At 38.4% G+C, this 24,361-nt stretch overlaps 1 protein-coding gene across 6 annotated transcripts in view; it reads right to left on the bottom strand.

Annotated features, from left to right (window-relative positions):
• Positions 1 to 24,361, bottom strand: part of LOC148849174 (exocyst complex component SEC3A-like) — a 97,322-nt gene that overhangs the window by 51,556 nt on the left and 21,405 nt on the right. For all 6 annotated transcript variants that reach the window (XM_088948628.1, XM_088948631.1, XM_088948627.1 and 3 more), the window contains exons 9-16: positions 6,889 to 6,990; positions 6,662 to 6,799; positions 3,468 to 3,596; positions 3,291 to 3,371; positions 3,127 to 3,198; positions 2,457 to 2,621; positions 2,163 to 2,316; positions 2,016 to 2,080 (exon numbers count right to left, since the gene is read on the bottom strand). In XM_088948628.1, coding sequence (XP_088804754.1) covers positions 2,016 to 2,080; positions 2,163 to 2,316; positions 2,457 to 2,621; positions 3,127 to 3,198; positions 3,291 to 3,371; positions 3,468 to 3,596; positions 6,662 to 6,799; positions 6,889 to 6,990 — 906 coding nt within the window. The remainder of the gene's footprint in view (positions 1 to 2,015; positions 2,081 to 2,162; positions 2,317 to 2,456; positions 2,622 to 3,126; positions 3,199 to 3,290; positions 3,372 to 3,467; positions 3,597 to 6,661; positions 6,800 to 6,888; positions 6,991 to 24,361) is intronic.

Raw genomic sequence — 24,361 nt, 5'->3', positions numbered from 1 at the left:
TCTACAAAAGGACAACTGGTCGATGTACTTACTAAAGGGCTCAATAGTACAGACTTTCGAAGAATTATAGCCAAGCTAGGAATGGAAGATCTCTATTCACCAGCTTGAGGGGGAGTGTTGGAAAACGTGGGGTTACTGGTGCAGATCTATATTTGGTAGTTGTGTAAAAATAGAATTGTATATATTCCTAGGATTGTGGAAGGAATGATTTAGAAAGTTTTTCTTTCTATTTCTTTCTTTCTATTCTTGTACTTTCTATTTTCTTTTCTTTCTATTTTTCTAGTTTCTATTTTCTTTTCTTTCTATTTTTTTTCTTCTTTCTATTTATTGCAGCAGCTTATTGTATAAATATGTCGATTGGCAATAGAATGAAGTATATCAGTATTCTACCATTCCAAAACAATTCCCTATAGTTGTATTCATCTAGTTTTACATTAGTAATCTGTACCATGAGATTTCCAAGATGAATAACATTGTCTACAGTCTTGGAACCTCCTTATGAGACTTTACTTGTGCTGGAAGATATTCCCGACTCATAGAAAACTGTTATTTAAATAGTATAACATGTCAAACAACACTTCTCTCTGCTGAAACTTTAGAAAAACTATGTTAGAGAGTACAAGAATCTCCTGGACTAATGCTACTTACAGTCCGGTACTAGAACAAGAATCTCCTGGACTGGTACTACTTACAGTCCGACGGCTAAACCTGTTAATTAGGTCTCTCTAGTAGTCCATACGACTACTCCATAGTTTCTTGCCCTACCTGAGCATTCCAACAACTATTCTGGGCCTCCTTGAGCTTTCTTCCAAGGAAAAAACTCTACAAACAGCTTTAATTAACCACAACCAGCAGCAGCTCTCTCTCTTGTTGCTCCAACAATAAAAAAAAAAAAAAGAAGTTTAAGAACAAAGAGGAGATGAAGAAGAGTGAAGACTAGCAGAATAAGAGCAGATTACAGCTCTGATACCATGTTTGAATTCAGGTTCTTGAAGAAGAAGAAGAAGAGAGATGGAGAATACGGAGGCACACTCTATCCACCCCATCAAATTGTTATTTATGTTTGGGCAACAATAACACATGAGCTGACAATATTACCCCCCATTAGTAAGAGCTGATGTAACTCAAAATAAAAGAAGGCCCAGGCGCATTTACACTTAATTACAGTACATCCCAACAAGAAATAAACAAAATATAACATAAATGGGCCAAAGCCCATACTGTTAAGTCCCACAACAGTATATATGCTAATGATGGTTAGTGAAAAGTTCTATATCACTACTTGCAAACTAATAAATTTCTGTTGTTAGCATAGCTATTATTTTATATGTGGTACATAATCATGTATTTGTAATTGTTTTCATTAAAATCTGAAGAAATAGTTACTAAGTCACGAGTGTGGGGTTCCATATCCACACTCAGGCTCTAGTGAGTGTGGTTCCATACCCACACCTAGTTATTTTTGTTTCCTAGTTACTTTTTAATTTCTTTTAAGTTGGGCTGGCTGGCCTTAGTGTATGGGGTGGCAGATATCATCAACCGAACCCCTTCTTTCTTCCTCTCTTCTCTTTCCTTCCACTCTTCTTTTCTCTCTCTCTCTCCCCTCTTCGAACCTGTGTTTCTCTTCTCAGATTTCACAGCAGCAGTTCTGATTTATTCAAGTAAAGCTATTTAAGGCAGAGCATTTGCCCTGTCCATATTGTTCTCCATCAAAACCAAACCAACACTATATTAGACCATCCATCAGTTGTATTTCCATGTTCTTTGGAATAGATATTTCATACCAATAAAAAGTGAATGTCTAATTTTTGGATAGAGAGGACTATCCAATTATGGAAGATTTTACTGACAAGCTCTATCTTTTCCTCAATAAAGTAATCTTAACCTGATCATTTTAAATATTCACTGGATCCATTTTCATGGTGTCCTTTATTAATCAAGTTAAAAGAAATGCCAAACTTAACAACAAAGGTCAATAATGAACAGAGATAACCAATATATTTGGAGAAGATTACTTGGATCCCATCAAGTAAGTCTTGAAGGGATTCGTTTAATGGTCCCAGGTCCACAGAACCATTACCTGCAAAATAGGACTTCTTATATTAACTCAGCTTCCAAAATTAAGAGGTATATTATATCAAAATATTCAATATGAAGGTTACCAGCTTTGTTGTCATTTTCATCAATATCCATAATGCCTAGATCATCCTCGTTTGCATCATCATCACTCAATCCATTTTTGTCCCCATTGGCAGCACCTCCAAATGGAACAAGGGTAGGAACTTCAAAGCACATGAAGTGTGCAAAAAATGAACTCTAAAATTTGAGTGATAGAAACAGTTCGATGTCAAACACAATAAAAAGGTGTCCTTATAGGATACCGATCAAATGAATAAAATAAATAAATAATATGAGTAATATCTATAGCATTAAGAAAGACAACAAAGGATCATAACCTCATCAACAAGGAGTGGAACAAAAACTGTAAGCATCTTTGCATATGCATCAGAAACATTGGAAGTGTCTACATTGCTCACAGGACCAGAGGAAGCATCAAGCCAGACAGTAGGATTTCTCGATGCCTTTGTACCAGCACGAATCTCATTGGCAAATTCACGAGCCTGTAAACGATAAAAAGTTGTCATACCTTACAAATAAAAGTTATTTTTTTCCCCAAAATACCAGATGCTATTATTTTCAATATCAGATTTCCAGCACTCAAGATTATAAAGAAATTACATTAATGATCTTGACTTCAGCAGTAGAAATTGGATATATTTCTTTGTTATTAGCAATCACAATAAATAAAAAATAAATAAAAGCAAGCAACTGGGCATTATTCAAAAAATGAAAAAAAAAGAGGCAGTGAAAGGATCAGAAATCTACATGACGGGAGTTACAATAAATGCAGCTAAAACATACAAGTTCAATATGCTTATAAAGTTCACATAAAATGGTAAAATAGGTCAGAATTTTCCAGAATTAACAACTTAAAGTACTCAACCTTTCAGTATTACTATTGAGTATTGATAGTTCCAATACCATGAAGTGCCTTGAGTGTAGTTTATTAATATGACAACAAATATATCTTTAAGATGAAGAAGCAGAAGATATAATTTTCTATACCTCTCGACGGAGAAGCAAGTTAAGGGAGCCACAATAAGCTTTCCGCAATGGACCCAAACTCTTATCAAGACTCTAGAATTAGCACAACCAGAAATGGTTAAAAAGGATAGGAACGAAAGGTATTAGAATCTTTAATAGAGATCAATTTTGGATGGAATTAAAACCTTTAACTGTTGTATAAGGCGTGCATACGTCCTGCATTTGTACCGCAGGTCTGCATGATCAGGCCTCTTCAGTTGTCCCCGCTGTGCCCATCCAAGAAATAAACAAGGTTGAGTACATCAATCAGAAGAACTGTAATATGTAATGAAAATTACTAGGGAAGGTAGTTGACAAAATACCTGAGAAAAATAGCTCTTATCATTTATCATAAAATCCACCAAGCCAGCAAAGTAGTTTTTCAAAAAATCAGATGCTCTATGAACAAATGTAGCTTTTAATATTTCAAGCTCTGCATGCTTCTCTTTAACCTGTATAACTTTTATTACCATAGTTAACACTGATTATCCCAGAAAATAGCATAGACAATAATATTTGCCACGCATAGTGGCAATCCAGTTCCAAAGCAGCTTCTAAGCATCAAGAAATTCTGACCACTAAAGTAAAGGACTTTGAAAAACTTTCCGAGATTATATTAAGGACGTTATAGAGATAGCCAATAGTGGGCCTTATGGGACTATTACGTGTGATGCATGAGCATTTAATGCAAGAGACACTAAAGGGTCATGCAACTCCCCAATTAATGAGATTAAAGACTATTAGTAAGAGGCTATTAACAGCCAAACAGAGAAGAGAGGAAGGAGAAGTGAAGAGGAAGAGAAGATAGAGTTTTGGAGTCAACTACAGTGACTGGCGGTGCCAGTTTATATTAATATATATAGGGCGACCATAAATAAAAGGGAAAGGACCCTTATGCCCCTACTTAAGTTACAGCACAAAAAAAAACAAAAGAAAAAATACTTTAACTAATCCAAACGGACCCTAACTCAGCAGCATACGAGCATAAGAAATAAAACTAACATTCCAACACTCCCCCTGCAAGTTGGGACATGGATGTCAATCATGCCCAACTTGTCACACAAATTATTATGCCGCACATGATGAAGGCCCTTGGTGAAGATGTCTGCAAGTTGTTCCTTTGAACTGACATTGGAGTGCACACTTCTCCGTTCACATGTTTTTCTCTAATAAAATGCTTGTCCACTTCAATATGTTTTGTTCTATCATGGAGGACTAGGTTCGCATGAATATTGATAGCAATTTTGTTGTCACAGTAGAGTGGCATAGGTTTATTAACTACAAAACCCAGCTCTCCTAACAAGTTTTTTATCCACATCATTTCAACAATTCCATGAGACATAGCTTTGTATACACCATAATTTGCTTCTTACTTCTCCAGGTGACTAGGTTTGCTCCCACAAAGGTACAATACCCACTATAGATTATTTGTCATCGACTGCCCCTGCCCAATGAGCATTTATATACACCTCCACTTTCAAATTCCCATGTTTCTAGAATACAAAACCAACTCTTGGGAACTTCTTGAGGTATCTAAGGATTCTTTCTACAACTTCAAAGTGAATTGTCTTAGGGTTATGCATGAACTAACTAAGGGCACCCACTACATAGGCAATATCAGGTCTGGTCATAGACAAATATAAGAGCCTCCCTACAAGTCTCTTGAACTTCTTCACATCTTTCAAACACTCCCCCTAACTGTCTCCTAGTTGATGGTTGGGCTCAATGGGTGAATCAATTGGTTTCACTCCCAACTTGCCTATATCCTCTAACAGATCTAGTACATATTTCCTCTAAGAAATAAAGATGCTCTTTTTAGAGCGGGCAACTTCAATTCCAAGGAAATAACGTAAGGGCCTAGAACTTTCACCTCAAATTGAGTGGCTAAGAATTTCTTCAACGTCTATATTTCAGTCTTCCAGACTCCAGTGATTACTATATCATCAACATACACAATTAAAGCTACAATTTTCCCTTCACCCTTCTTCACAAACAAAGTATGATCTGACTGGCATTGTTTGAATCCCATCTGTTGTATGGCTAAATGAAACATACTAAACCAGGTCCGAGGTGATTGCTTCAACCCATATAATGATTTTTTTTAACTTGCACACCTTCTGCTCACTACCTTTGGCATAGAAACCTGGAGGTTGAGTCATGTAAACCTCCTCCTCTAGGTCACCATTCAAGAATGCATTCTTGATATTCAACTGGTGAAGTTCCCAATCAAGGGTAGCTGCCAGTGAAATGAGGACTTGGATTGAATTCTCATCACTTAATAAAAATGACTCTTTTGGGGTGTCAATAGTAACTCAGCCCTTCTCTCAAAACCTTATTCTTTCTTCCTTTTCCTTCTTCTTCTTCTCTCCTTTCTTCCTCCTTATTCTCTTCTACCTTTTACAAGTTATCTTTTCTTCAAATGTTATTATATCATACACTCTTTTGGCTTCTACCCTCCTCCTATCCTCCTCTTGAATAGTGTGCAATTCTTCTTTTCTATCAACCTCTTCAATCACCTTTAGAGCTTCAAATTTTGTTTTTTCTGCTGCTTTCAAAACATTCCCTCTCCATGCTTTTATATCTTTTTAGAGCATCAGATTTCAAACCTCTTTTGTTTTTTTTCCATCTTTATTTGATTTTCTTATCTTTTGATCTTATTCTTTAATGCACCTAATATGGTTTAAATCTCCACTTGGGATCTGCTACCCACAAGTTGTTCCCACTTCCCAAAAACCTACCCACAAAGCACAACCACCATGTATTGGGAACATCTCCCCATGAATGATAAGGAAGATATTAATGTCACGTGGGTAGAGATGTGGGAACAGCATGTGGGTAGCAGATCTGAGCCCTTAAATCTCTACCTTTCCTTTCTATTATCTTTGCTTGTTTGTAATTTCTCTCTCTCCCTTTTTAGTGCCTAATTTATGATCAAGATCATCATATGCCGTAAATTTAACTTCACTTTTTTTCAACTTCCGTTCTTATGGTTTTATATTTTTGCCAATTTTCCACATTTTTAGTCTTTTTCCATTCGTTGTAACATGCTCATTTTAATTTGATCATATTTTGAACCTCTTTATTCCACCACAGCAAAATCCCATTTCCCTTTATATTCTTCCAAGACATCTTTGCTACTTTCTTTATACAGTTTGTCATAAATAAGAATGAGCTCATTGTACTTCCTCGAATAGGTGCTATATGCATATGACAGGAGCCACTATTCTTAGGAGGGGGTCTGATTCCTTGAGAAAAAAAAAAAAAGATAGGACACTTTGTTTATGGAGAGCTTTTAGGAAGTCTAGATGCTTGTGGATATGTCATATATATGCATGGCTTTTTGTAAGGAGACACATCCTTATGCTCAGGGAGATAACTTTTCTGCACAGGGTGCTAAGCCAACACCATCAATTCCCTTGTGTATCTTCTTTTTTTCCTTAATAAATATTTTTCATTATTTATCAGGAAAAAGAAGAAAAAGAATAACTCAAATAAATACAGAAGACAAAGGGCATACAGCACGCATATTTGCAAAGCAAGGATCCAACTGTGGAATTTCCAGACCACGCAAAGCACCAGTTAACCATTCACATGCTTCAATATTCTGATGCATGTGTGACTCATCAAAAGAACCTCCTGATAGACAAGATGCGTACTGAAACCAAGAAAATTGAGTTAGAATATCTATGAAATGATTTTAGCCAGAAATGAACTCTTGAAATGCAAGTATATATGAAAGCATACCTCAGAAGGAATACACATCCTTTCAAGAAGCTTATCAAGTTCCTCAATGAGCGCCTTGTTATTTACAGACTGCATTCCCAACTTGTTATTACGATGTTCTATCTGGATATGACAACCAAATATAAAAGTAAGGTAAGTCTACCAACTAACAAAAAGCAAGTTTGTTATTTTGATTTTCTATACTGCTTGATCATTTAAATGAGTAAATTGAAGAACTGAGGTACTAAATCAAATGAAGCATGAAAACCATATGAAACTGTTATTATCCAGAATGGACACTTTGTGAAAAGGATTCAATAGAAACTTAGGTAGAGCTATCAAGAAGTAGAGGTGCAAGTGGATCAAATCGAATTTGGATAGGGGTAATATCCAAATTCAATTTGATAAGAAAAGCAATAGCTTCAAATTCAATAAGAATCTGTTAGATATATTCAATTATGATTCAAATTTGATTTGACAAGATTGTTAGTTATCCAATTTAAATCAGATTATTGAAAAAATTTTAATAACAATTGTTTTCTTAAAATTTGAAGTAAAAGAGGTAATGAAAATTTCATTTAACCAAAAACAAGACAAACCTGAGAACAATATCAAGGAAACAACCGCATAAAAACAAACAGTTGTGAAACACACCTGCAATAAATTAGAAAAATATAGAGAAAGAAAAAAGAAAGAAGGAAAGGTTACAGCAAAAGCTTGTGGAAAAAGAAGAAAAAGGAAGAGAGAAGACAAGATGTTCCATCCCTTCTCTAGTCCTCTCACTATAATCTTTTATTTCTAAATCAAAAGCGAAGAGAATTCCTTAGATACCCTGTATAGGGCAGCTACCACTACAAAACTAATAAAAGCAAACAAATGAGGCCCAAAACTAAGGCCCATTAACTAAAGAACATAAACTTAAAAGAAAAGTTGGAAGGTTTAGAGATGTTGAAAAGAAAAAGAAGAAGAAGAAGAAGAGAAGACGAAGAGGAAGTGTCAAGAATGCTTGGTGTGCTACTGTTCACACCAAGTGACTTTTCATTTTAATTCACAAGCATAATTACAAAGGTGCCCAAATACAAATAGTCATAAAAAGACAGAGATGACCTTACACTCTTAACACTCCCTCTCAAGCTGAGATAGAAATTTATCATGCCCAGGTTGTTCAAATTGTTGTCGAGCTTTGATTTGGGAACACCTTTAGTAAGACAATCAGCCAACTGGTGTTCGAACCTCACATAAGGTAGACAAATCTCTCCACGGGAAATTCTTTCTCCAATGAAATGTTGATCAACCTCTATATGCTTTGTACGATCATATTGTACAGGATTGTGGGCTATGTTTATGGCAGCTTGATTGTCACAATAAAATATCATTGTAGTATCAATCTGCACTCCCATTTTTGTCAGCAAGTTCTTCGGCCACAACAATTTTGGGACTCCATGTGCCATAGCTCTGAACTCTGCCTCTACACTAGATCATTACCACTCACAACTGATTGCTTCTTGCTTCTCCAAGATAGAGCATTACCACTCACCAAGGTACAATAATTAGAAGTAGACCACCTATCATCAACAGAACCTACTTAGTCTACATCAAAATAGGCCTCTACCTTCAAATGCCCATGATTAGAAATACAACATCCCCTTTCCTAGACATCCTTTCAAAATAGGCAAGTATTATATTCACTGCTTGCATATGAGATGATCTAGGCTTGTACATGTATTTGCTCACCACACTTACAGCATATGATATATCTGGTCTAGTCAGACACAAGTAGAGAGGGCAACTGACAAGTCTCTGATACACATCTTTATCAAGAAGGACATTTCCATCATCAACTCCCAACTTATGATTGGGATCAATTGGAGTTTCAGTTGGTTTACAATCTAATTTTCCACCCTCCTACAACAAATCAAGGACATATTTCCTCTGAGAAATATTAATGCCCCTCTTTGACCTTGCGACCTCAATCCCTAGGAAATATCGAAGATTTTCGAGATCCTTAATTTCGAATTCAATAGCAAGGAAAGACTTCAGTTCAGCAAACCCAGAGATATCATCTCCTGTGATAACAATATCATCAACATATACTATCAACATAGTAATCGACATATTGACTTTAGGTTAGACATCTTCAAAGATGTTTCAATAAATGATATAATAAGAAAATGGAAGGAGGTGGTACATATGGAAATGCATAAAGAAAGAACCAAGGTGGATTGGAAACTGCCAGAGCCAAGTAAATTGAAGTTGAAATTTGATGGCAGCTCCTTTGGAAACCCAAAGAGGGCTGGAATAGGGGAAATTTTTAGAAATCATCTTGGAGAGATTGTGGCTTTACTCTCAAGACCAATTGGTTATGGAGACTCGGTTTAAGCAGAGACAATGGCACTCTTACAAGGTTTGAAATCAGCAGTACATCTAGAAGCTAGAGAATTGGAAGTATAAGGGGGTTCACTATTAGTCATTTCTTGGGCTAAGCAAGTGAGCTCAGCACCATGGAAGTATAGATTTGCATTCCAGGAGAAGAACTATTGGCCAAGGAATTTAACTCTACATTTGGATGGACCAAAAGAACAGAAAATGGACTAGAAAACACTCGCAAAAAGAGAGTTGGTAGGCCTTCTCTTTTTTGGGATAAACTGTAGCTAAATGTGTTAAAATAAAGGGTAGATGGTCTTTGTATTCTGGGGATTTCTATATCGTATTACTCTAGAAAGTACTTGTAATTTGTTCTTAAATTAATAAATTATCTTTCACTGATAAAAAAAAAAAAAAAAAAAAAAAAACAGGGTATGGTCAGCTTGTGATTGTGAGAAGCCAATTTTTAAGATAACCTTCCTTAATCTGTCAAACCAAGCTCTAGAGGACTGTTTAAGGCCATAAAGGGATTTCCTCAAATGGCAAACATTTCCTTCACTCCTAGGGATGTTCACTCCTAGAGGAAGTTTCGTGCAAACTTCTTCCTGAAGGTCTCCATTAAGGAAGGCATTCTTAAAAACCATTTGATATAAGGGCCAAGAATAGTGGACAGCAAGATACATAATAACACAGATTCAATTCATCTTGGCTACTGGAGCAAATGTTTCCTAGTAATCAATGTCGAAAGACTGAGTGTACCCTTTTGCCATAAGTCAACTTTATGCTTCACTGTGTAAACCCACTTGCATTCAATAGGAACTTTGCCTTCTAGAAGAGAAACAATTTCCTATGTCTAGTTTTTTCGAGTGCCTCAATTTCCTAGTTCATAGCATCCTTCCAATGAGGGAATTACACTGTCTCAGTAATATTGTTAGGGATAAAAACATAAGCAATAGAAGAGATATAGGCACAATAAGAGGGTGATAAAGTATCATAAGAGACGTAGTTTGAGATAGGATACTTAGCACATGTCCGTCTTGCATTACAAATTGCAATAGGAAAGTTAAGGTCAGAATTTACAAGAGGAGGCTCAATAACAGATTCAAAACAGCATCGAAAATAGGAAGAGGTTCAGAATCCAAATTACCTGAGTCCAGGCGGTTAGTTTGTAATGGACATTCAATCTCTAGAGTCGTCATCTTTTCTCGTCTGACGAACTGCTGATGTCAAGACCAAAGAATAAGAGGAGGCAAAGGAGGAGGACTACTACCACCACAGGGAGGAGGAGGAGGAGAAGAAGAAGGATTAACAACATAAATTGCAGGAATCAACATACAAAAGGGAGTCCAATCTTCAATAACATTCTCCCCCTGAAGAGAAGGACGAGAGACGGAAAAGAGAGTAGACTTAAAGAATATGACATCTTTGGACACATACCTTTTTCCAAAACAAGGGTCATAACAACAATACCCCTAGTGTTTTAAAAGCGCAAGGCACAAAAATGGCGCAAGGGTCAATTTGCTCCTGAGGCACAAGGCGCAAGGCGAGGTATGTGCCTTTTTAAGCAAGGCACAAAAAAAAAAAAAAAAAAAAGAAAAAAATGTCAAAAATCAAAAAACAATGCCAAAAAATTGCAACAAATAAAAAAAAAAGATAGTAAAATAGTAGTAATAAAATATAAACTTTATTTTAAGAAAATGTTTTGCAAAACCTATTATCTAAAATTAACATACACAAATATAACATGTAAAGCATATTCAAATGAGAATTTAAAAATAAAATCAAATATATAAAACATTTCCAAGCATATAAAACCCACAATTTCTTTTTTTTCTCATTTGCGTTACTTCAAGTAGCTAATGTGATGTAAAACATATTACATTCCTAATTCTACAAGCCGCCTTTGTGCCATGTGTGGAGACTCTATAACTTGATTTACCTTATTAGTATAGTCCCTGTTGTATATTACTTTTACATTTTATTATTCTTTTCTCTTTCAGCCCTATATGGGTATCCTTGTAATTGTACATAACTTTTAATATATAAGAGACTCTTTGAGGTGGGGGTCATTCATTCTTGACACATCCAAGATTATTCTTGTTCTTTTCTCCATTCGACCAAGAGTGTTGACATGGTATTAGAGCAGGTTGCTCTTTGATCTATTTTCTCGCTCTCTTAAACCTTACTAGAAGCAGTAAACCTGTCGTATTAGGGCTATCTTGATCAACCCTTTTCTGTTCTTTCTTCTTTGCACAACCAGTAGGAGAGATTTCTTTAGATCTCTCTTGGGAGACATTGGTTTGAGGCCAAACCTCATATCTAGTGTTGCCTAGACCTGATCTATTCTCCCTACAAACAACATCTGATTTAGTGAAGTTTTCAAAGGAGTTCTGATCTTCTTCTTGGGGCGACAACACTATACAGTTTTCTATTTTGGACTATAACAGCTTTGGACTTCAGATCTAGTGTCGCCTAGACCTGATCTATTCCACCTACAAACAACATCTGATTTGGTAAAGTTTTCGAAGGAGTTCTGATCTTCTGATCTATTCCACCTACTTAAGGGCAATCTTGTAAATCATGTAACTTAAGTAAGTTTCTTAAAAGATTAGTGGGGGAAAAGAGGAGATTATCGAACTCCTCCTTTATTTCTCCTTTCTTCTCCAATCTTTCTTCTTCTTCTTCTTGCTATCTTCTTCTTCTTTCTTACTTTCTTTTGCTTTAATCTAAAACATTTTGCTAATTTTATTGGTTTGAATCACATCTCATCCAAACAATCCCCCTCAAGCTGAGCATATATATCAATCATGCCCAGCTCGTCTAAGTTCTTCGCAAACTTTGGAAGATGAAGGCCTTTAGTGAGACAATCAGCCAGTTGGTCTTTTGACCTTATAAAGGGTAGGAAAATCTCTCCACTTGTTATCCTCTCTCTGATAAAATGTCTATCCACTCCGATATGTTTTGTACGGTCATGTTGCACAGGATTGTGGGCAATGTTTATGGTTGCTTGATTGTCACAATAGAGTCTCATTGGAGTATCAGCTTGGATGCTTATCTTAGTCAATAAGGTCTTCAACTAGAGTAATTTTGACACTCCATGGGTCATTTCCCTATACTCTGCCTCAGCACTAGATCGAGCAACAATAGATCATTTCTTGCTTCTCCATGAAACAACATTACCTCCAACTAAGGCACAATAACTAGATGTAGACCTCATATCATCAATAGACCCTGCCCAATGTGCATCTATGTAGGCCTAAACCTTTATATGCCCATGGTTGGACTACAACATCTGTCTAACAGGACCAAATAGGCAAGGATTCTATTAACAACCTTCATGAGGGAGGTTCTAAGCTCATGCATATATTGACTGACCACCCCGACTGCATATGATATATCGAGTCTAGTTAAATAGAGATAAAGAAGGTGGCCAACCACTCTCTGAAAGACCCCTTTGTCTAGAAGAAGATCTCCTTCAGTAGTACTCAACTTGTGATTGGGATCAATTGGAGTTTCTACAGGTTTGAATCCTATATTCCCAACTTCATATAGCAAATCAAGAACATACTTTCTTTGAGAGAGGAAGATTCCCTTCTTGGATCTTGCAACATCAATTCCAATAAAGTATTTTAAGATCACTGAGATCCTTAATCTCAAATTCCTAAGCAAGAAAAGATTTTAACTGTGAGATACATGAAATGTCATCCCCAGTCATAATGATGTCATCGATATATACTATCAACATAGTCAATTGTCCATCGACCTTATGAACAAGGTGTGATCAACCTGAGACTGAGAGAATCCAATCTTCAAAACAGCATTTCTAAATTTGTCAAACCAGGCTCTTGGGGATTGCTTGAGACCATACAAAGATTTCTTCATACGACAAACTTTCCCTTCACTATTAGCAAAGCTTACCCCAGGAGGTAAGTCCATATACACTTCATGCAGATCCCCATTAAGAAATGCATTCTTCACATCCATCTGATATAAAGGCCAAGATAAATGGGTAGCAAGTGACATAACCACATGAATAGAATTCATCTTAGCAATAGGAGCAAAGGTTTCTAGATAGTCAATGCCATAGGTTTGGGTATATCCTTTGGCCACAAGGCGAGCTTTAAACCTTTCAATTGAACCATCAGCTCTATGATTAATACTGTACACTCACTTACACCCAACAGGAATCTTATCCTTGAGATGAGGTACAATCTTCCATATCAGATTCTTTAACAAGCCCTCAATCTCTAGGTTCATAGCCTCCTTCCAGTGAGGAGACTGCACTGCTTCTGTAACACTACAAGGAATGAAAATAGGGGAGATGGCAGAAATATAGGCATAATAGGAAGGTGAGAGAGCATCATACGACACATAATTAGTTATGAGATACTTGATACATGTTCTCTTTCCCTTTCGAAGGGCAATAGGAAGATCAAGATCAAGGTTAGCAATAGAAGTACTAGGAGGTTCAAGATTACCTGAGTCCAAGGGATTAGATTGTGGTGGGCATTCAACTTTAGGAGCCACCCTCTTATTGTGACTAATGAAGAATTGCTTCCAGGATTGAAACCGATACACAAGAGGTGGAGGAAGAGGGGAAAGAATGCCATCATTACAAGGACGAGAGGAAAAAAAAGAACTAGAAGACACAGAAACAGGAACAGGAAAGCAGAATGGAGTCCAATCTTCACTGGCAATCTCCCCGTAAAGAGACAGATGGGATAATTGAAAAAAGGATAAGGACTCAAGGAAGGTAACATACGTCCGACCAGATTGAGTATCAAAACATCTATAACCTTTCTGAAAAGGAGAGTAACCAACAAAGACACATTTAATAGACTTAGGATCAAACTTATGTCTCAAGGACTCATATCATGAACAAAATAGACACATCCAAAGACCTTGAAAGGTAAATTGAAGGTGGGTTCATCAGTAAGAAGTTGGTGAGGGGTCTGAAGATTTAGAACCCTTGATGATAGCCAGTTAATAAGATATGCAGCAGTCTCAACAGCATCTCCCCAGAAACGAGTAGGAACATGAGTCTAGAATAGTAACCGACGAGCAACTTCAATGACATGTCTGTTCTTCCTCTCAACAACCCCATTTTGCTGTAGAGTAATGACTACATGAGCTTTGGTGAATAGTGCCCCATTCTTCAAGAAACACATCTTAATTCTTTTCTCTATTAGTAAACCTAGCAGATTCTAGGTTAAAGTAGAGAAGAAGAAAGAAAAGAGAAAGAAGAAGAAGAAGAAGAAGAAGAAGAAGAAGAAAGAAAGGTTTGGCCAGACTAGAAGAGAGTCAAAATCCCCCTCCCCTAGCTGACCCACTTGTATTTATTCAAAAACAGAGTTATAGGAAAGACCATTTTGTCCCTCATAGAAGATGGGACACATAACTTAAACTCAGATACAATATACCTTTCACTCTCAAGCAGATAATCCAGAATGACCAAAATACCCCTGACTCAAGCATTCTAACACTCCCCCTCAAGTTGGAGAGTATATATCATATAGTCCCAGCTTGTTACAAATGTAATCCATTCTTCCCCGAGACAATCCCTTTGTGAGGAGATCTGCCCACTGATTTCCTGAGCTCACATGAGATGTGGTTATCACCCCACTTATTACTTCCTCTCTTACAAAGTGACAATCAACCTCAATATGCTTAGTTCTCTCATGAAAGACGGAATTGGGAGAGATGTGAACAGCGGCTTGATTATCACAGTATAGTTTCATGGGCTTGTCAATTGAGAATCCCATCTCTTGAAGCAAGTTTTTCAGCCATACTAGCTCACATGTGGTATGGGCCATAGCCTTGTACTCTGCTTCTGCACAACTTCTTGCCACCACTGTTTTTTTCTTGCTCTTCCAAGTTACAAGATTGCCACCGAGGAAGGTACAATACCCTGTAGTTGATCTCCTGTCTGATATAGAACCAGCCCAGTCAGCATCTGTGTACCCTACTATCTCAAGAGTTCCTCCACTTTGGTATAACAAACCATGACCTGGAGCACCTTTTAGGTACCTAGCAATTCTCAAAACAGCTTCCTAGTGAGGAACCCGAGGATGTTGCATAAACTGGCTCACCACACTCACAGCAAATGATATATCTGGTCGGGTAATGGTCAGGTAGTTCAATTTGCCCACCAACCTTCTGTATCTTCCAGGATCATCAAACTCTTCACCCACATCAACACTCAGCTTGGCATTGAGTTCCATAGGAGTCTCTGCTGGTTTAGCACCTAACAACCATGTTTCTTCAAGTAGATGAAGAACATATTTTCTCTGACATAGGTTGATCCCATGTTTTGACCTCACAACCTCTATTCCCAGGAAATATTTCAGCTTCCCCAGATCTTTCGTATTGAAGTAATCCTGTAAGAATTTCTTCAACATGTTGATTCCATTGCTATCACTCCTAGTTATGACAATATCATCCACGTACACGACTAGCAAGATTTTCCCATCCTTTTAGTTATAGCTGAACACAGAATGATCAACCTGACATTGTTTCATCCCAAAGGCTTTCATCACTTCACTGAACCTGCCAAAGCAAGCACGTGGAGATTGTTTCAGTCCATAAATTGCCTTTTTGAGCCTACACACTTTGCCAGACTCCCCCTGAGCAACAAACCCTAGTGGTTGCTCCATATACACCTCCTCAACTAGATCACCATGCAGGAAGGCATTTTTTATGTCAAGTTGTACAAGAGGCCAATCATACATAGCAGCTAATGAAATCAGCACCCGAACTGAACCAATCTTAGCCACAGGAGAAAATGTCTTCATATAGTCCACACCATACATCTGAGAATAACCCTTGGCCACCAACGTCGTTGTCAATCGCTCCACACTGCCATCAGGAAGATACTTCACTGTGTAGACCCATTTACACCCAACTGTGTGCTTATCTAAAGGAAGAGCGGTGAGTTCCCATGCGTGATTATGTTGTAGAGCAGAGAGTTCTTCTTCCATGGCTTGCCGCCACCCTGGGGAGGCAAGAGCTTCCTGGACAGTCTTGGGAATGGGAACAGATGAGAGTAATGATATAAATTTTCAATGAGAAACAGAAAGGTGAGCAATAGAAACATAGTGTGAAATGGGGTGAGAAGTACAAGTACGTTTACATTTTCGCAGAACAATAGGAAGATCAGAATCTGAAGGAGAAGGAGTAGTAGTAGGATCTGTCGATAAGGGCTGAAGTGGACGAGGGCCCGATGCACTTCTGCGGGTATACACTTGAGTGATTGGCGGCTTCTCAGTAGTAACAGGCATAGGATGTGCATTTGTAGTAGAAACAGGAGCTACTGGAAGGATGTCCACAACAGGTACAGAAAGGGGAACCACAGAGGGAGAGAAAGAGACCCCAGCATCTGAGAAGAACGGAACTGACTCAAAGAAGGTGACATCAGAGCACACAAAGGATTTATGGGATTTTGGGTTATAACACTTATACCCTTTCTGAGTCCTTGAGTAGCCAAGAAAGATACACTTAGTAGCTCGAGCATCTAGCTTGTCTAACCCAGGCCCCAAGTGTTGAACAAAACAAACACAACCAAAAATTCTTGGGGTAAGAGGAAATGGAGATAAAGTGGGAAACAACACGGAGAAAGGGGATTGACTTCCAAGGATTGACATGGGCATCCGATTGATCAGAAATAAGGATGTGAGAACAGCATCACTCCAAAAATGTTTTGGGACATTCATATTAATCATCAAGGATCGAGCAGTTTCAAGAAGATGTCAATTTTTTCGTTCAGCTACACCGTTCTGTTGTGGGGTGTAGGCACAAGAAGTTTGATGAATGATCCCATGATGTTCTAGGTATTGCTGAAATGGTGAGGAGTTGTATTCTTTGGCATTATCGAAGCGAAGAATTTTAATATGAACACCAAATTGAGTGCGTATTTCAGCATAAAATTTTTGAAAAATAGGGAACAACTCACTACAAATCTTTCATAAGAAAAATCCATGTCATCCTTGAAAAGTCATCAACAAAAATTACAAAATACTTATACCCATTGTATGACACCACTTTAATTGGACCCCATACATCGGAATGAACTAAAGAGAAAGGACTGGAGACACGACTATCAACTCTTGGACTAAATGAAACTCTATGATGTTTACCCAATTGACATGACTCACAATCTAATGATGAAAGATGACTCAAGGAAGGAACCAGTAACTTTAAGGCCTTGAGAGAAGGATGACCAAGTTTGCAGTGCCATTGAAGAGGAGTAAGAGATGACCTAAAAACTATTGGAGGACCACCACCATCAAGGTAATATAATCCACCTGCTTCATGCCCTCCACCAATCTTCCTCCCCGTCTTGAGATCCTGAAACACACAAGAAGAAGGGTAAAAGGTTATAGAACAATTAAGAGACTTGGTTAATCCGCTGACAGACATAAGGTTAAAAGGAAACTTGGGAACATATAAAACAGATGATAAAGGCAAGGAGGAGAGATTAACATCACCAACACCACAGATAGGAGATGTAGAACCATTAGCAAGTGTAACTGTTTGAGGTGTGGAGGAGTGGGAAAGGGAAGAAAATACATCATGATCCCAGACATATGGTCTGAGGCCCCGGAGTCAAATGATCCAGTGTGAGTCTTTGGAAGCTAAGCAAGCTATACCTGAATGGGCAAATGTAGCGGTGTTCTGCTGAGATGTTTGAATGAACTGCTCATATACTGCACGTGGTACATTCACCATTTCCTTCTCAGAAGCACAAGTAGATGTGGAGGGGATTGGGTCAGTTTGCTGACTTTCAGTAATTGTGTCACTACCCTTAGTCCTGGCATGGTTAGCCCAAGTGTTGGGTGCACCACGCAAATCATAGCAGAAATTAACTATGTGCCCCTCTAAATCACAATGTGTACACTTTCTCTGAGTATTACTCCTTCCTCTTCCCCGACCTCCCCTGAGTCTCGGCCTCCAGTTCGTCCACTAGCCCTGCTAAACATGTGACCACCACGGTTGCTTGGGAGTCCACTCCTGACACCACCACTTCTATTTCCACGACCACCCCCTTTAGTCACTACCACACCAGATCTATCAGAGAGAGAGGAATGTTCTACCGACTCAATGGATGTCCTCTTAAGACGAGCAAAAACTTCTTCAAATGAGGGAAGAGCAGATCCTCCCAATATTTGTGCTCTGACAGGCTCATACTCAGCCTTCAACCCCACAAGAAACCTTGTCACATCAAGCTACTCACGTTGTTGTTGTTGGATCTGAACATCTGATGTTAGAGGATGATACACATTGAGCTCATTACGAATGTTCCTCAAACTTGCATAGTACTCTTCTAAGCTTTGACTCCCTTGCTTCAAATTGAATTACTCTTGGTACAACTGATACACCCTAGTTGTATTGTCTTGTCCAGAGTACAACTTCTTAGCATGATCCCAGATTTCCTTAGCTGTATCTAGGAACATGAAGTTCACACTAATCTTTGGTTCTATGTTGTTCTAGAGCCATGTCATTATCTGTGCATCTACTTGTTCCTAGTCACTGAACCCAGGGGAATCAGAGGGAGGTTTCTCCTCTCTTACATGTTTTACCTTCCTCTTGGCCTTCAAGTACACCTCCACAGATTTTGCCCATGGTACATAATTCTCACCATTCAACTTGATAGATGTCATTTGAACACTTAGATAGTCTGGAGAAAGCATGACACCTGTTTTGTTATCATTCCCATTTTCAAATGAAGCCATCTTAATTATTTCACCTTCAAATATACAACACAACCTCACACTCTTTCACAAGACTTATCTCACTTATAACACCACCAACTCCAGCTTCTTTAAATACACATTACACACCACACACTAAGGCTGAAATCACTCAGTCTTCACATCAAACACCTGGGCTGCACACTGCAAAACCATTCACCATCAACACACTAAGACTGAAATCACTCAGTCCTCACATCAAGCACTTGGGCTGCACACTGCAGAACTGATTACACACAAGGTATAGGAGATCACTTTTAAATATTTTGAAACATAGATACACCAATAACTACGACACAACCACCACCAATCTACTGCTGTTGTGAACTTCAGCAGTCGACAACTCTTCTTTCAACATACATACGAAGAGAAATGCAGAGGAACACGACTGAGATGCATATCAGTCACACTGAGCACCACCACAACCAACTTTTGAAACAAAAAGAAACATTCACAGTCCCTTACTTGGACAAACAACAGTAGTGTTCATACCTGTCCACATTCAGCCCTCCTCGATACTGAATAGAGGGTTTAGTATACCACTCCAACAACCACCACAGCAACGACCGGAGGCATCCTCACCTCTAGGCCCACAAAAAGACAGCTCCTTTTCAGCCCCTTATCGAACCTCCACTCAGGTCAGTCGAAAAGGAAGAAGATGACTGTGAAAGTTGGCGGCGAACCCAGAAAGAGAACAGTAGCAAGAAAGAAATGAGGATACGATCTTACAGCTCTAATACCATGTTAGTAAACCCTAGCAGATTCTAGGTTGAAGTAGAGAAGAAGAAAGAAAAGAGAAAGAAGAAGAAGAAGAAGAAGAAGAAGAAGAAAGAAAGAAAGGTTCGGCCAGACTAGAAGAGAGTCAAAATCCCCCTCCCCTAGCTGACCCACTTGTATTTATTCAAAAACATAGAGTTACAGGAAAGACCATTTTGTCCCTCATAGAAGATGGGATACATAACTTAAACTCAGATACAATAGATCTTTCACTCTCAAGTAGATAATCCAGAATGACCAAAATACCCCTGACTCGAGCATTCTAACGTTCTCAAACTAGGTTTCCACCATATTCATGAAATTTTGAACGATCATAGGAACTTCATCACGTTGTTTCATCAAGTAAAGCCCTGTATATCGAGTGTAGCTATCAATGAAGAGAATGAAGTATTTATACCCACCCATGCACGGAATGGTATATGGGCCCCAAACATCAGTATGGATCAAATGGAAAGCAACATTACTTCTTCTATTACTTGCATATGTGGTTCTACATTGTTTGGATAAATGACAAACTTCACTTTGAGGATTCAAGTTGGACACTAAAATGAAGAAATTAGGAAGCAAAAGTTTTAGACTTAAAAGACATATGACCAAGACGACAATGCCATTATTGCAAAAGACTCAATTTCTCATTAGAACAAGACTCATCCTAGCTCAACAATCCATATTCTGAAGCTTCATCAAAAAGGTAGACTCCATCGATTTCATGCCCACTTCCGATCATCTTCCCTGTGCTCAAATCCTAAAAAACACAATGGGTAGGAAAAAAGGTTACAGAACAATAATGGGACTTGATAAGAGAACTGACAGATAATAAGTTTTTATGCAATTGAGGAACATGAAGAACATATCAAAGGAAAATGTTATGGGTAAGTTTGACTTCTCCCTAACCCCAGATAGGGGTCTGACATCCATCTGCAACAGTAATCTTGCCCTTCCTAGGGGTTAGTTTATATGTATCGTGAAGGCATACCAATCATATGGGCACTAGTCCCAGAGTCAACAACCCATGGGCTGGAGGTGGAACAAGGAAGTGCAGTACCTGTGTTAGCATATACACCAAATGGATTACCAGAACCAGAAGGAGAGGATGCCCTACTCTTTTCGAAGTGTAATAGAAGACTCCGAAGTTTATCCATCATGTCAGAGGAGTTAGAAGGTAAAATAGTCGCATTAGAAGACTAACCCCAAATGTGGCCAAATGAGCATTGCCTTTCTTTCTAGTTTGAAACTTGTCCGGTTTCAAGTGAGGATTGAGTTTCCAAGATCTTCCCTAAGTATGCCTTGGATTCTTGAAATATTCGCAGATGACACCATCGAATTTCTCAGTAGAAGGATGCTTACTACCAATGTTTTAGAACGCTGAGGCGTGACGCGAGGTGTTCAACTACCTAGAGTCGTGAAGCATAGTTCAGAACGTAAGAGGCGTAAGCCTCCCAAACACAAGGAGGCGTAAGCCTCCTTAAGAGGGGGTTAGGAGGGGAAGGGGGAGGAGGATGAAGACCAAGGGAGGATCTCATTTTTTCTTTATTTTTAATAAAAGTCTTTTATATTAAGAAGAATAAAGATGCATAACATTAGTTGAAAGGGGGCTTCTTGTCGAAGCAAAGGCGAGCTCACTTCGCTCGCTCATTGGAGCAGAGCAAGACCTCCCTAACTCAAAAAAAAAAAAAAACAAATTGGGCTGCATCAAAAAGGGGGCAGGGGGGCAAACCACTTTCTTTCCCCTTATCTCGCTCGCTCATTGGAGCAAAGCAAGACCCCCCTAACTCAAAAAAAAAAAAAAAAAAAAAAAAAAAAAAAAACTGGGCTGCATCGAAAAGGGGGCAGGGGGTGCAAACCACTTTCTTTCCCCTTATCTTTTCTTCCCTTCCCATTCCTTTTCTTTTCTTTTCTCTGTTTTTCTTCTCTTTCTTTTTCTTTCCCTTTCCTTTCCTTTTCTTTTTTTTCTTTTTATATAAGATGAGCATGAGGCACATGAGGCATATGCCTCTAGCACGCCTCATGAAAAAAGCGCATGAGGCGTACGCCTCTTGCACCTGGGGCATATGCCTCAAAGGTGTTAACGCCTCTAGCATACCCCTCAGGGCGTTTTGGGAGCACCTCTAGGTGTACGGCTACCACACCTTTTAAAACATTGCTTACTACCACTTGTCCTATGGCTTAGGGGACATAATGGCAAAGTGCTCAATCACAGAGGGTTGCATTACGGCTGCCCTTCTACTTTCTTCCCCTTGCACAACAGAGTAAGCAGTATCCAGAAAGACAATGCCCATACTCAGAATATGCTGCCTAGTGAAATCAAATTTTGGATTTAAGCCAGACAAAAAGCCAAAGACCTTGTACCCCTCAATGTGCTTCCTATACTACTTTGCATCTATAGGGTTCTTCAACTCAAAAGTTTTCAAATGGTCCATTTCTTCCCAAAGAGATTGTATTGAGGGCAAGGTTCAAAGTATTGATATGATACGCATATCGCCCATATTGTACCGGTACTTAGAAACAGTCGAAACACCTTTTTTTTCAAATTTTGGTTTTTTGGGAATCTTAAAACATGTTTTTTATTATTAAAAAAAGTTGGGGGTCTGAAACACCTGGAAACAGGCGTTTTAGACCATATCTTTTTCAAAAGATACGATATGATACACCCAATACAGGGCGTATCATATCGATACTTTAAACCATGATTGAGGGGAAATACATAGCTATTGTTCTCTCCCCCCTGATGCATAATACAAGCTTCTCTCCAAAGCTGATATACTCTAGCAGTATTGTTAACCTGTGAGTAAGTGGCGACAACCCTATCCCAAATATCTTTAAAAATCGAGAGGAACATGTAGTTACGAGCAATGTAAGGTTGCACCGAACAGACCAGCCAAGACATTACTAGTGAATTATCATGTTCCAACTTTGCAAACTTAGGGTCTTCAATTTTCAGCTTCACCTCCTTGCCTATAATGAATCACAACGTACCTCTCCCTGTTATAGTATGTTTATCCGATTGGAATCACTCCAGAAAATTGGTCCCATCAAGTTTTACGGTGGTTATCATTCCACTAGAAACATCAAAATTTCCAAGAAACACACTGGAACCCATCTATACATCTTTTTGTGATTCCATACCTCACAAACAACTATTTCGGCAACCAAGAAGCACTCCAAAGCCCAACTGAAATACAAACAAGCCCAAAAGGGGCCAAAAAGTTGGCTGGCAACAAAATAGAGGGAGAAAAACTCCCAAAAGTTTTTTATGGTACAGAAAAATACGGAATCACTTCTCGTCATTCCCAAAATATAAAACGACCTAGAAGAATCAGTTTTGCAAAACAAAAACTCCTCAAACAAGAGAAACAAGCCTCTAAACCAGATCTGGAATTTTTGCATTTTTTCACTTGAAAAATGCACAAAAAAATCATGAAAGCATCAAACCACAAGGAGACATATACCAATATTAGATATTGCTTCCACCACCTGTACGGACTATTGATGTCATCTGGCGGAAGTCTAACATTAGCAGCTCACCCTCTGAGCAAAAACAAGTAGAGAAAGACTCTCCCATGACCATCTAGTTGATCTGATACCAAGCTACAATATTTAGGCTTTATTCAGAAAGAAAACAAAAAGAAGAAAAGAAGAAGAGAGAGGAGAAGAAGAAAGAAAGGTTCAAATGGAGAAGAGAGAGTTATTTTCTTCTCTCAAACTTGGAATTTTATACTATGGAGAGAAATTACAAGAAAGCCCTCATATAGGTGCCCAAATACAAAAGAACAAAAAGACAAGAATACCCTTGCATCCAAACAATCTCAACAAGGGAAGAGACTAGACTCCTTACTATTGCAAGTATTGATAGGAAATCAATGGATTTTGGAGTTGACACTACCTTTGGTGCTAAAGACTTCTCAATAACTCAGTGTTACGAATGTAAAGTATTTTGACACATTGCTTCTCACTGCAAGAAGGGGAATGTTTACACCTATTGTAAACAACATGGTCACATAATTCCAAACTGTCCAATTAGGCCATCTAAGGTAATCCAGAAAAAGAACTAGCCACGTGCATATCAAGTATTAGAGGGACAAACCACTGACATCTCTTCTACCAAGGGTGATTCTTCTACTAAGGGTGAACCGTCTACATCCATGGATGAAAAATTCGAAAACTGGTATCCTTTGCTATTTCCTCTGCCTTTTCTGCTATCAACTTGTCTGGTGAGTTTTCTAGTTATTGTTCTTCTCAGTCTCATATTTGGATCATTAATTCAGGAGCAACTAATCATATGACTAGTGCCTACCCCGAACCCCCAAATAGCACTTCTAAGACCAACCATATTCATATCATTAAGGCCAATGGTGAAAAATTGAATATCATTGGTTGTAATGAGTAATGACCTATCCCTTAAGCTTTAACCTAATGCCTCCTCTCTCCTTTCCAAAACCTTTTCTTATGATGGCTGTTTGATCCAGGACCAGTACACTTGGAAGGTGAAAGGGAAGGGGCATAGGATGGGCCGTCTTTTTTACTATGAAGACACAATTTCGAACTGTTGGTTGAGAGTCTAGTGCACAAGGCTTCCACAAGTGCACTGGTTGGTTGAGAGTCCAAGG

The sequence above is a fragment of the Nelumbo lutea genome, chromosome 6, assembly GCF_056320005.1.
Source record: "Nelumbo lutea isolate HS-2025 chromosome 6, American lotus-T2T, whole genome shotgun sequence".
NCBI classification, from domain to species: Eukaryota; Viridiplantae; Streptophyta; class Magnoliopsida; order Proteales; family Nelumbonaceae; genus Nelumbo; species Nelumbo lutea.
The sequence above is the reverse complement of the archived record's forward strand: the minus strand, read 5'-3'. Positions and strand labels throughout refer to the sequence as shown.